This window comes from Camellia sinensis, chromosome 4 (assembly GCF_055761805.1).
Source record: "Camellia sinensis isolate YWXY chromosome 4, ASM5576180v1, whole genome shotgun sequence".
Lineage (NCBI taxonomy): Eukaryota > Viridiplantae > Streptophyta > Magnoliopsida > Ericales > Theaceae > Camellia > Camellia sinensis.
In genome coordinates this window covers 213,124,520-213,137,086 of record NC_138964.1, presented here as the reverse complement: position 1 = coordinate 213,137,086, position 12,567 = coordinate 213,124,520, and the positions used below count along the sequence as shown (strand labels likewise).

General features: G+C 32.7%; 2 protein-coding genes and 2 long non-coding RNA genes across 4 annotated transcripts in view; 2 read left to right on the top strand and 2 right to left on the bottom strand.

The window, feature by feature from the left end:
* The first annotated feature begins 924 nt into the window (after positions 1-924).
* On the top strand, positions 925-2,550 carry LOC114291778 (protein FAR1-RELATED SEQUENCE 5). Its single transcript, XM_082924090.1, has 2 exons — positions 925-1,155; positions 1,228-2,550. Exons 1-2 carry the CDS (start codon positions 925-927, stop codon positions 2,548-2,550), a joined length of 1,554 nt encoding a protein of 517 aa, XP_082780216.1.
* Positions 2,551-3,675: 1,125 nt separating this feature from the next.
* Positions 3,676-5,364, bottom strand: LOC145823552 (uncharacterized). Its single transcript, XR_014365848.1, has 3 exons — positions 4,473-5,364; positions 4,257-4,391; positions 3,676-4,179 (listed from the first exon to the last, which is right to left on the bottom strand). It is a non-coding gene; the product is annotated as an uncharacterized LOC145823552 (long non-coding RNA).
* Positions 5,365-5,557: 193 nt separating this feature from the next.
* On the bottom strand, positions 5,558-7,068 carry LOC145823551 (uncharacterized). Its single transcript, XM_082923037.1, has 3 exons — positions 6,452-7,068; positions 6,216-6,365; positions 5,558-6,128 (listed from the first exon to the last, which is right to left on the bottom strand). Exons 1-3 carry the CDS (start codon positions 7,064-7,066, stop codon positions 6,051-6,053), a joined length of 843 nt encoding a protein of 280 aa, XP_082779163.1. The 5' UTR covers positions 7,067-7,068; the 3' UTR covers positions 5,558-6,050.
* A 3,244-nt stretch (positions 7,069-10,312) lies between these two features.
* LOC114308388 (uncharacterized) overlaps positions 10,313-12,567 on the top strand; it is a 43,306-nt gene continuing 41,051 nt past the window's right edge. Inside the window, exon 1 of the long non-coding RNA XR_014328364.1 lies at positions 10,313-10,645. This is a non-coding gene — a long non-coding RNA (uncharacterized LOC114308388). The remainder of the gene's footprint in view (positions 10,646-12,567) is intronic.

The window sequence follows — 12,567 nt, the reverse complement described above, 5'->3', positions numbered from 1 at the left end:
AAGTGTTGTTTAAATGACTGATAAGTCAAGTTTGATAAAGTAGTAAGTAGAGTCTCATTGAATAGTAAATGTGATTCAAATGAGCGGTAAGTCAAGTCTAATAAAGTAGTAAGTATGGTTTAAATGAGTGGTGAGTCAAGTCTGATGAAATAGTAAGTACAGTCTCATTAACTAGTAAGTGTGGTTTAAATGGATGATAAGTCAAGTTTGATAAAGTAGTAAGTAGAGTCCCATTGAGTAGTAACTGTAATTCTGATAGAGTAGTAAGTACAGTCTCATTGACTAGTAAGTGTGGTTTAAATGAGTTAAAGTCTGATAAAATAATAAGTAAAGTCTTATTAAGTAGTAAGTGTTGTTTAAATGACTGATAAGTCAAGTTTGATAAAGTAGTAAGTAGAGTCTCATTGAATAGTAAATGTGATTCAAATGAGCGGTAAGTCAAGTCTAATAAAGTAGTAAGTATGGTTTAAATGAGTGGTGAGTCAAGTCTGATGAAATAGTAAGTACAGTCTCATTGACTAGTAAGTGTGGTTTAAATGGATGATAAGTCAAGTTTGATAAAGTAGTAAGTAGAGTCCCATTGAGTAGTAACTGTAATTCTGATAGAGTAGTAAGTACAGTCTCATTGACTAGTAAGTGTGGTTTAAATGGATGATAAGTCAAGTTTAATAAAGTAGTAAGTAAAGTCTCATTGAGTAGTAAGTGTAATTCTGATAAAGTAGTAAGTACAGTCTCATTGAGTAGTAAGTGTGGTTTAAATGAGTTTAATTATCATTCAAAAACACAACACTTGCCATTCATTCTCATTCTACTAGCAACTCTTTGTGACTCAACTTACCACTTACCATCTATTTTACCACCTAGTATTTTACTTACCATTTTCTACTTGCTTTTTCTTAATTAATTTGTTTATGCTTATTGCAGATGGAAGACAACACTGAGCAAAACAAGAATAACATTATATATGAACTAGTTGATGATGACGGTAATGATGGTGAGTATAATATTCATAACGAAGATAATATCGTCAATTCTAATAATATTCCAACCGAAAGAGATATTAAGCGTCTAGATGAATTAACTGAAAAGGATGTGTTTGAAATGACATTTGATTCAGAAGAAAACGGAGAAAGATTTTATAATTCGTATGCTAAGGTAAAAGGCTTTAGTATTCGAAGGGATCAATTGTATAAGGACAAGAATAATATGGTTATATCAAGGAGTTAGGTATGTTCAAAAGAAGGATATAGACAATCCAAATACCTTGAGGTTGAAGAACGTAAAAGAGAACCAAAACAATTAACTAGAGTTGGTTGTCGTGCTTGTTTTCGTATCAAATACAATCGGAGTACTTCCAAATATGAAGTGAATGAATTTTTCAAGGAGCACAATCATTCCATGATAGGGCCTCTTGGTGTTCAATTTCTTCGCTCACACCGGAATGTTACGAGTGCCGACAAGGCACAAGGCAATGCAATGCATCATATTGGTATGAGGACAAGTCACATTATGGACTTTGCTGCACAACAAGCAGGTGGTTATGAGAATGTTGGGTTCATACAGAAGGACATGTACAACCATTTTGGGACTGAGCGTAGAGTGCAAGTTGTCGATGGTGACGCAGAAGGTGCTTTGGCTTACTTATGTGGTAAAGAAGAGCAAGATCCAATGTTTTATTATAAATATGATGTAGATGAAGAAAATCGATTAAATAATTTGTTTTGGACTGATGGTGGATCTCGAACAGATTATCTGTATTTTGGTGATGTGTTGATGTTTGATACTACGTATCGGACAAATGCGTACAACAAACCTTTTGTGATACTACAAGGTGTGAGCAACCACTTTCAAACGACTGTTTTTGGGTGTGCACTGTTAGCTTCCGAGACAGTAGAGACATACATATGGGTGTTAGAGAAATTTCTTGATGCGATGGATCACAAGATGCCTCTGTCCGTAATCACTGACGGGGATAAGGCCATGTGTAGAGCAATCAAAACAGTTATGCCTACTGCTCGACATCGATTATGTAAATGGCATCTTAAAATGAATGCTCTTTCCAATATCCACATAGATGGATTTCTTCATAGCTTTGAAAAATGCATGTCAATGCAATGTACACAAGAAATGTTTGAATTAGAGTGGAAGAACTTTGTAGACAAGTATGGCCGTCATAATAACAAGTGGATTGCAGATGTATATTGCAAGCGTACTCTATGGGCTGAAGCATACCTCCATGGACATTTCTTTGCTGGTGCAAAAAGCACGCAACGTTGTGAGAGTATGAATGCATTTTTGAATCGATTCCTAAAGGTGCGCCTAAGGCTCTTTGAATTTGTAAGGGCATATGATAGAGCACTTGCAAGACTTCGCCATAACGAAGCTAAGGCACAATTCGAAACTGAGAATACCACTCCTATTCTTTCTACAGGTATGAAAAGGATTGAAAGACATGCAGCTGATATATTTACTCGTGCCATATTTTTCAAAGTTCGCGAACAAATAAAATCCGAGCAAGTGTTATTTATGTCAGGAAAAACTAGTAAGTAGAGTCTTTTTAAGCAGTAAGTATGGTTGAATAACATGGTAAGCAAAGAGTAATAAAGTAGTAAGTGAAATTTATTTGAGTGGTAGTAAGTGAGACTTATTTGAGTGGTAAGTTAAGTCTAATAAACTAGTAAGTAGAGTCTTTTTAACTAGTAAGTAAGATTGAATAAAATGGTAAGTAAAGAGTAATAAAGTAGTAAGTGGAGTTTATTTGAGTGGTAGTAAGTGAGACTTATTTGAGTAGTAAAGTCTAATAAACTAGTAAGTAGAGTCTTTTTAAGTAGTAAGTATGGTTGAATAACATGGTAAGCAAAGAGTAATAAAGTAGTAAGTGAAATTTATTTGAGTGATAGTAAGTGAGACTTATTTGAGTGGTAAGTTAAGTCTAATAAACTAGTAAGTAGAGTCTTTTTAAGTAGTAAGTATGGTTGAATAACATGGTAAGCAAAGAGTAATAAAGTAGTAAGTTAAATTTATTTGAGTGGTAGTAAGTGAGACTTATTTGAGTGGTAAGTTAAGTCTAATAAACTAGTAAGTAGAGTCTTTTTAAGTAGTAAGTATGGTTGAATAACATGGTAAGCAAAGAGTAATAAAGTAGTAAGTGAAATTTATTTGAGTGGTAGTAAGTGAGACTTATTTGAGTGGTAAGTTAAGTCTAATAAACTAGTAAGTAGAGTCTTTTTTAACTAGTAAGTATGATTGAATAAAATAGTAAGCAAAGAGTAATAAAGTAGTAAGTGGAATTTATTTGAGTGGTAGTAAGTGAAGCTTATTTGAGTTGTAAGTTAAGTCTAATAAACTTGTAAGTAGAGTCTTTTTAACTAGTAAGTATGATTGAATAAAATAGTAAGCAAAGAGTAATAAAGTAGTAAGTGGAATTTATTTGAGTGGTAGTAAGTGAAACTTATTTGAGTTGTAAGTTAAGTCTAATAAACTTGTAAGTAGAGTCTTTTTAACTAGTAAGTATGATTGAATAAAATAGTAAGCAAAGAGTAATAAAGTAGTAAGTGGAATTTATTTGAGTGGTAGTAAGTGAAGCTTATTTGAGTTGTAAGTTAAGTCTAATAAACTTGTAAGTAGAGTCTTTTTAACTAGTAAGTATGGTTGAATAAAATGGTAAGTAAAGAATAATGAAATAGTAAGTGGAGTCATTGAAGTATAACAAAGTGGTAAGTCATAATTAATTCAAACCCTGCCCATGTACAATCCAAATCCAAATTACTAAAAAACGACAAAAATCATACGATTAAAATCCATTTGCTCTACATCCTCCCCAAAACAAATTCAGTTGAAATTCACATAATTCAAGTATGAACATGCAACAACATCAATGATACATGACAATTATCTATCACAAGCCAATTCTATCACTCTTGACCCAATTTTATTGTTTGCATCTCAAACTAAGCCCAGTGCTAATCTTTGTCTAGCATCCCACGAGTCAAATTGAAGCAAACAAGCTTCGGAATCAATAAATTGCACCAATTCAAAATACTTGATGACATGCATTCCACAATTATAGCCATTACTTTGTTGTGGAAGCCATTCAAGTGTTCTAATTGGAAACTCGGTAATTTTATTTGTATATGCATTCTTGTACTGAATTCCCAATAAGTCATGTAACACTTCAACCTGTTATTTACATAACTAATTAGTAGGAAAACATGCAATACAAAATACAAATAACGACATTGTACAAGGATGTATACCACTTTTTTTACTTGAGTTGGCCGAGTTCTACTTCTTCTTGATATATACGGATCAAGGATATATACCACTTGTTGTCGCATGTATACCACACACATATATCAATGTTCACCCGCATCATTAATTGGAATGTACACCTATATTAAATCAATAATCAGCACTATCATATTCATTAACATATTAAACAAAAGTAAAGTGAGATAATAACAAATCAATACCCTTTCACATGATTCAATTTTTCCCGTGTACCGTTTTGTTCCAAAATAGGACTTGAGCATGTTTGGCTTATGAACCTTGTGTTGCAAAATATGTTGCTACAACTCATAAAAATTAGTATAAATATCAATAACACAAACTACGTAGTCAAATGCTTTTAATTGTAAAATACATAAGTAAATTACCGAAAAATATGTAGGTAGATACCATGCTGGATATTTCGCATTTGGGATACGATCCTTTTGCTTTAATGTAAATTGTAAAGCAACTAAAGTAATTATCTAAGAAACAAAAACTCATCAATAAATGCAATTATCTTGTACATTATAAATTCATTTGAGCAATGGTTTACTACTTACTTGTCCATCAAGCCAACAACCACGATCTAATGTCCATATGTTTTTGCGCGTTCCATGTTGAATATCAAAGTTAATAAGAATTTCACTATCATATTAATTAAGTGATACATGTCAATGTGACAATATAAATACATGAAACATAAAAGAAAATATTTCTTGAAAGAAATAGAACCTTTCCAATTTACGACGATGAAACAAATAGTCTCTTATCAATTTATCCTCAACTGAAAGCGGTGGCAAATCAAATCCTTTCATGGGAGTTGGCATACTCAACAACTCAGAAATCTGTTTTTAACCAATCATTAATAACATTTTCATAAAGTATGTAATTGAATATTCTCCTAAAAATGAGTTTCTATAAGAAAACATAAGTATACCTTTCTCGAATGTTGTTCAGGAAACACAACAACTTGTTTATTTTTCATTGTAGCTTCCTGTATAACATAAATCAGTCGGTGACTAAGTTCATTTGTAATGAATTATTTTTAAAAAAATTGTTATGTGTACAAATATTATTTATTACCTCTTGTGCATATTTAGGCAACATGTTAAGTTGTTTGCTTGTTATATTATATTTCTACATAACACAAATAAATCAATAACTACTTTCAATTCTAACAACAAAACAAAACAAATAGTAATAATAATAATAATAATAATAATAATAATAATAATAATAATAATAATAATAATAATAATAATAATAATAATGTATCTTACCTTGCCAAGTTCAACATCATAGGGTGAAAGTATATGTTTGCTTTTTTTTCGTTTGCTTTCCCTCCTAAGCTTCATATGATAAGGCAAAACTGTTGAAGACTCGGCACCATCATTTACCGGAATTGACCTTTTTAAAATCACTTTTGGTAACTTTGGTTGTAGTAGCTCATGTTCACTAAAAAATGGTGCAAATGGAGATACGGACGATGTGAACTGATCACCTAATGGAATCTTAGGCAATCCCTCATTTTCTTGTTTGAGTTGTTTATCCATAGGAGACGTACGATCTTGGAAAGCATAAGGTGGGGGACTCCATTTGTCATCCAAGATATCTTCATTTTTCAATTGACAATCGATATCATGAGAGTGCTTCTCCTTCTCAATAGCCCATGACCCATTAGCTACCTTTGCAATTGCTATCAAAATCTCTTCTTTGGCAGATTCTATTGATTGACTGACACCAACGACTAAGTTATTTAAGTCTCCTCTCAAATCTTTCACTTATTTTTCAACATTACTTAGCCGTGCATTTATGTTTGGCTCTACACTCACATCATTATCTTCAACAATAAAACCAACCTATTAAGAAAATAATAACAAACATGTTAAACGAATTCTTTAATTACAACACGCATACAAATTAAATTATATAACACATAAGATTACCTTCTTGTTGTTTTGGTATTGAAGTTTTTCTAACATGGAGATTCTCTTTTTAATCACCTCATCTGTCCAATATACTAAACGAGGTGCTTGTCTACTTGCACATGGACTAACAAAATCCACAGCAGGTGTCACATGCTCAATGTAGAATAACTACATGATATGGTTATGTAATGATTAGTAAGTTCAAGAATGCACTAAATAGACAATCATTTGTTTACCATGATTTAGAAACATACCATCAGAAAAAACAAGCAACCTCGAATTCCTCGTTGTCCCTTTCCTTCTCCTTTGTCCTTGTACTTTCGCACACCATCGACTAAAAAGTCTAAGACGAGTTTTGACCAATTTAACTTATGTAAAGAAGACATATCCTTCAAGGAATGGAGAAAACAACGATTTATTGACAACTCCGATGTAGGGCACAAAAGAGAACCTAGAATGTACAATACAAATCTTCCCTTAAAATCATCCCCGTCTACTTTCATATCAAACAACTCATTCCTTAAAGACCTCAATGAAATAGAACCACACTTCTTAACACCATACTTGTTCGACAACTCTTCAATATCAGTGTGGTCCCCATTTACGTTTATAATTGATCCCTCACAAGGAAGTCCTAATATGTGGCTTACATCAAATGGTGTTATAATTATTCTTTTACCATGAACGAATAAACACCGAGATGTATGATCAAAACAACCAACCAACCATTCACAGAGTTGTCGTGATAATCTCGTGCATTTAAGCTCTAATAAACCTCCAAAGCCAATTGATTTGATAGCTTCTTTTTGTAATGGTTGAAGCAATTGTATTAACTCATAAACTGAGTTCAATGCTGTCCGAGTTGCCATGGTTAGCTAAACACAATAACAAAAAATACATTAGACCAAATTTAAATTCCAAAACATACTATGAAAATTTAATCATATATTAAAACACTACAATTAAAACATATTATCAATATCATTAATTTTTTGTAGTGTTCTTTCATTGTATTCTATAAATATTGTGTGTATATATATATATATATATATATATTCTTTTAAGATTACACACCCAAGTCCTAGTTATTCACTAATAGGACAATTAATCAAGCCTACATATCCCCCCATTCTATAAACAAAAACAATAACAGAAATGGGGCCATCATGGGCTATCTTGCTTTAAAAAAAGAAAAAAGAAAAAAAAGAAACAAAACAAAAAAATCACAAATGGGATCACATGAACTATATTGCTTTTAAAAATAAATGTAATAAAGCATATGGTCCCATATACACAATCTCCAAAGCAAACCGATAATAGATATATGACTATCATGGACTATCTTACTTCAAAAAAATAATAGAAATAAGACTTAAAAAAAAAAAAAAAAAACCACAAATGGGGCCACCATAAACTATCTTACTTTTAAAAATATAAACAACAAAGCATGAGATAATACAAAAAACTCAACCATTTATTGTCTAGCAAAAAGTGTCAAAGTCCCCATTACCCACCAATGGGACAATTTGTCAACCATTCATGTCCCTCCATTCTAAAAACAAACAAAGTGTATAAATGATAAAGAAAAAAATAAGAAAAAGAAACAAAAAACATAAAAATTACAAATGGGACCACCATTACTTTAAAAAAAAATAAGTAACAAACCATATGAGACAACACAAAATTCATACCCACAAACAAACAAACAAACAAATAAACTCCAAAACATATGAGACAACCATATACCTAGTATTCTAGAAAGATTTGGGGATTAAGAGAAAAATATAACATCATTTTTTAAAAGTGTAAGCAAATCGAATTAGGTGCAGTGACTTTCCATATCTATAGTCCATTCGAATTTAGGCTGATTGAGGAAAAACCATCTGCATCTATCCATTTAAACCATTAAAATCATTTATTTTGTGGCAGATTAGTTGGTCAATTCGATTTTGATAGATCTTGTGGATATTTGTCCACCCCTAACTAAGAGGATTTTCACCTTTCTCCAATAGTGATTTTTGTTAATTTCATTTAATTAATCAGACATGTTGCTCGAAAATGAAAAATTACAAATGTCATAATATGATTTTTATTAATTAAAATAGTAACACTTAATATTTTTTAGTTAGTTTTGAAAGATAATTAGATAAGTATCACCTCAAAATGATGTGGAACATTGCTCAAAAATTACCAAATAACTTGTCAAATTAGAGAGGTGCATGATTAGATTTCAGAATAAATCAAAGATCAAATTATTATTTATGATTTTATAAAATTTAAAATCAAATCAAACTGAAGCATAAAACATTGCTATGCGACGGAAGTAACATACCATTGCATATGTTGCGTCTTTTGTGACGTAATGGGTTACCCATTACTAAAAATATCATTTTTTATTATCTTCTTTTTTGCAATGGATTATTTCCATCGCAAAAAATTATATTTAGTGATGAAGTTTTTTACTATTGCAAAAGCTTGTTATTTGCCACGGTTTTTAAGTCGTCGCAAAAAATTCAATGTCATAAAGCCCCTTTTCTAGTAGTGAATGGGACAATTTGTCAACCATTCAAGTCCTTCCATTCCAAAAACAATTAGGTGCATAAATGATAAAGAACAGAAAAAAAAGAAAGAAAGAACATAAAAAATACATATGGACCATGAACCATTTTTACTTTAAAAAATAAGTAACACAACATATGAGACAACACAAAATTCATACCCATAACCAAACAAACTGCAAAGCATATGAGACAACCATATACCCAATATTCTAGAAAGATTTGGGGATTGAGGGAAAAAAAACGCCACCTCCAACCACATACTAAAAATTCAAAAAAATACCATACAAAAATAAATATTTTTAAAAAATCAATATATATATATGATTTTTACTCTATCCATCTACTTACCCATCTACTTTTGTCATTCATTTTCACTAAAAAAAAAAATCAGGAAAAAAAAAGGTTTAAAAAGCAGAGAAACCCAAAAAAAAATAAAGCCAAATTACCCACCTACTTTTGTCTTTGATTTTGAACAAAAAAATCAGAAAAGAAAAAAAAAAAGGTTTCGAAAGTAGAGAAACCAAAAAAATAAAGCCAACTCACCCACTTTTGTCTTTGATTTTTAAGACCAAAAAAAAACAGGACCACTTCCAGATGATTTTGAACCCAAAAAAAATAAAAAAAAAACAAAAAAGGAAGACTTGGGATTGCAATAATACAGTTGCATATTCACTCCAAAAGCCATGAACAAGTCGGAGGAAGCCATTGAACAAAAGAAAACCAGTTTAAAGGTTCCAAAAGGAAAAAAAATGTTTAGAATGCAAACCCTTTTCTTCTTGTTCCTATCACAAGTAGCCATTGAACAGAGCTTCTGGTCTTGTCGACGATCTTCAGGGCAAAAGAGTGGCCAGAATCAAGGCGGGGTTGCGTCGGTGGTGGTGGAACAATGGGATCGAGGCGATGAGAGGCCGGTCAGGTGTGAGAGAGAAGGGCTTGTAGAAACCCTCACACAGTAGAGAGAGAGAGAAGAGAGTATAGAGATAGAAGAACACAGTAGAGAAAGAGAGAGAGAGAAGAGAGTACATAGAAACAAAAAACAATACCAGTAGAGAGAGTGTATTGACCGGTGGTAACAAGCTTTTTTTTTTTAAATTTATTTTTTAACTTGTTTTGATTTTGGATGGTTAAGATTTAAAGATTTCAATCTAATGGTTCAAAATTGTTTTCATGTATGGTGCCCAAATATCACTTTTGGGTACCATAGTTGAACCCCATCAAGCCATTCTTCCCATTCCAAGGAGTTCACAGGTGCAAAAATCGAAACAAACAGAGGTCTGACGCACTCTTATGCACACCTTGAATTTTAGCTTGTTAAACCACACACATTACTTGTCTTATCCAATGACCCATGTATTGTTCCGATGATGGGAGAGAATGTTCTGTTAGAATATTCTAAAGCAAAAAAGATTTGTTAGTTCAATGACACGTCAGCTGCACATTTTGTGCCACACATATTCCACATCATTGCCAACTTATCAACACGCAGGTGCCACGTCATCGACACATCTATATAACAAAACAACTATGCTTTTGAATCTAGATAGGACATGTATCTTAGGTGGCAATGGATTTGAAGATTGAGATTAATTTGAGATTTTGTGTCTTTTTACCTTCATCGTTAGATATAGCCTATAGGCTTGAAAGTTCAAAACATTTTAAACCCATTTTAGTCTCTTGCTCTCTCTTCACCGTCCAAAATTTCAAGCTCATTTCATCATCATGTTTCTCTCTCTTACACCCTCTTCACTTGGTTCTTCATTGCTTTAGTTCAGTGGTTGTATTCAAACCCATTTCTTCATCACTGTTTCTCTCTTTTACTCTCTTTTCACTGGACTCTTCGTTGTTTCGGTGGTTGTCGTCGGTAGTGGAAAGATCGTTCACTTTCAAGTAAGGCCTCTCTCTTACAAGACCGTTGTCATAGCATTTATGCATGGTAGATCTGCAAAAGCTCATTCTATTATGGTATTTATCCTTGGAGCTCTTTCCCTCATGCTCCAACTTCCTCCCTTCCTAACCCTGCCCAAAACCCCTTCCTAACCCCACCTGAAACTCTCCACTCTCTTATTCCCTCACCTGAAGCTCCCTCTCCATACCCATATGTTGCTCCTGCAATCCCTCACCCAAAGCTCCCTCTCATTTCATTTAATTTCATTTCATTTTTGTGTTGTTGTGGACTGTGTTAAGCATGTCATATTTTGTTAAGCAAATTGATTGTTACATTGTTGTTGTTCATGCTTTTGAATTATTTGCCCATAAATCCATATTAAGCAGGTTATAATTTTTGAATTATTTTGTTGTTCATGCTTTTGATTATGAATGTATTAAGCAAGTTTAATTGTATTAAGTAAGCTATAATTGAAATGGATTGATTTTAGGGATCAATCGAGAAATTAAACATTTGGGGCTATTTTTCCTATTAATAATCCAATAATGGGTTGTTTTTTTCCTATTTTTTTCTTTCATTTTTCTACTTTCAAGTAATCAATATCACTTATTAATCTGGTAAATAGGATTATGATAATTGAGATGGATTGTCTTGCTTTTGTGCTTCTTATATAGTTGTGGCTTTTTGCTTATACTATTTTAAAAATTTATTTGGCTATAGAAAACCTACGTATGTATTGAAAAAAAAAAGAGCAAAATTTAAGTCGTCTGATTTTAGCGATTAATATAACCTTAAGTAAAAAATATGGTTTTTCAAGAAATGGGTAAAGCACCAAGTTTACGCACAACTAGTGAACTATATGCAATTGTTTCGTCTAGTCCGATGAATACCTGTTGCAAAAGTGATGAGTTTCATGTTCCAAGTTGAAAATGTGTCAAGCAAAAAGGGAAAACCAAAATGAAGATAGGAAAATACAAAGTCTTATATGACATTTAGCCAAAAAATACTCCCCACACCCCACTGGTTCTAATATGTAGCTCCCTCACTCAAAGCCTCCTCCCCAACTCCACCTTCAACACCCATCATTTCATTTCATTTCATTTTATATCGTTACATATCTATTTAAAAACTTTGATATTGAACAATATGAATTACATATTTCATTACTATTTAGAGGAGTACATATATTGAACATCTTAGAATAAATAAGGCATGAACTAAATATATTCTACAGTATTACAATGATGTAGGCTAACTTTAAGTATTTCCATAATATAGGCTGAAATTAAGCAATAACTTAATTACAGTGGTTATTGCTTTACATCCCCTCACAAGAATGAGCTTCTGTCAAAGATGCCAATCTTGGAACGATGAGAGAGAAACTATTTTCGGGCATGAGGCTTTGTAAGAGAGTCCACAAGTTGATAAACAGTATGAACATGAGCAACACAAAGCTTGTTGTTGGAGACTTGGTCGTGAACAAAATGAAAATCAATAGCTACATGTTTCATGCGAGAGTGAAACACGGGATTAGCACAAAGATAAGTGGCACTCACATTGTCACAGTAAATCGTTGGTGGGGAGAAGTTGACATGCAATTCTCCAAGGAGATTCATGATCCAGTTGACTTTGGCTGCAGTGGAGGCAATGGCCCGATACTCTGCTTCTGTAGATAATAACGCCACTGTTTTTTGTTTCTTGGAGCTCCAGCTGATAGGATTAGAGCCAAGAAAGACAACATGGGCGGTGGTATAGGTACGATCATCAGGATTGCCAGCCCAATCCGCATCTGCAAAGGCATGAAGTTTCAAGGAAAAACGGTAGCGAATGAGTAGACCATGAGTGAGAGTACCTTTGAGATATCGAAGAAGACGTTTCATAGCAGCATAATGAGTAGTGGTTGGCCGATGTATAAACTATGAGA

Excerpts from the sequence above, each read along its gene's own strand:
- LOC145823551 (XM_082923037.1), bottom strand. The coding sequence starts at position 7,066 with ATGGCAACTCGGACAGCATTGAACTCAGTTTATGAGTTAATACAATTG. Across the intron at positions 6,366-6,451 it reads GTTGCTTGTTTTTTCTGATG|TTATTCTACATTGAGCATGT; the intron begins GTATGTTTCTAA and ends CATATCATGTAG. Across the intron at positions 6,129-6,215 it reads AATACCAAAACAACAAGAAG|GTTGGTTTTATTGTTGAAGA; the intron begins GTAATCTTATGT and ends TTTTCTTAATAG.
- LOC114291778 (XM_082924090.1), top strand. The coding sequence starts at position 925 with ATGGAAGACAACACTGAGCAAAACAAGAATAACATTATATATGAACTA. Across the intron at positions 1,156-1,227 it reads TTTATAATTCGTATGCTAAG|GTATGTTCAAAAGAAGGATA; the intron begins GTAAAAGGCTTT and ends TCAAGGAGTTAG.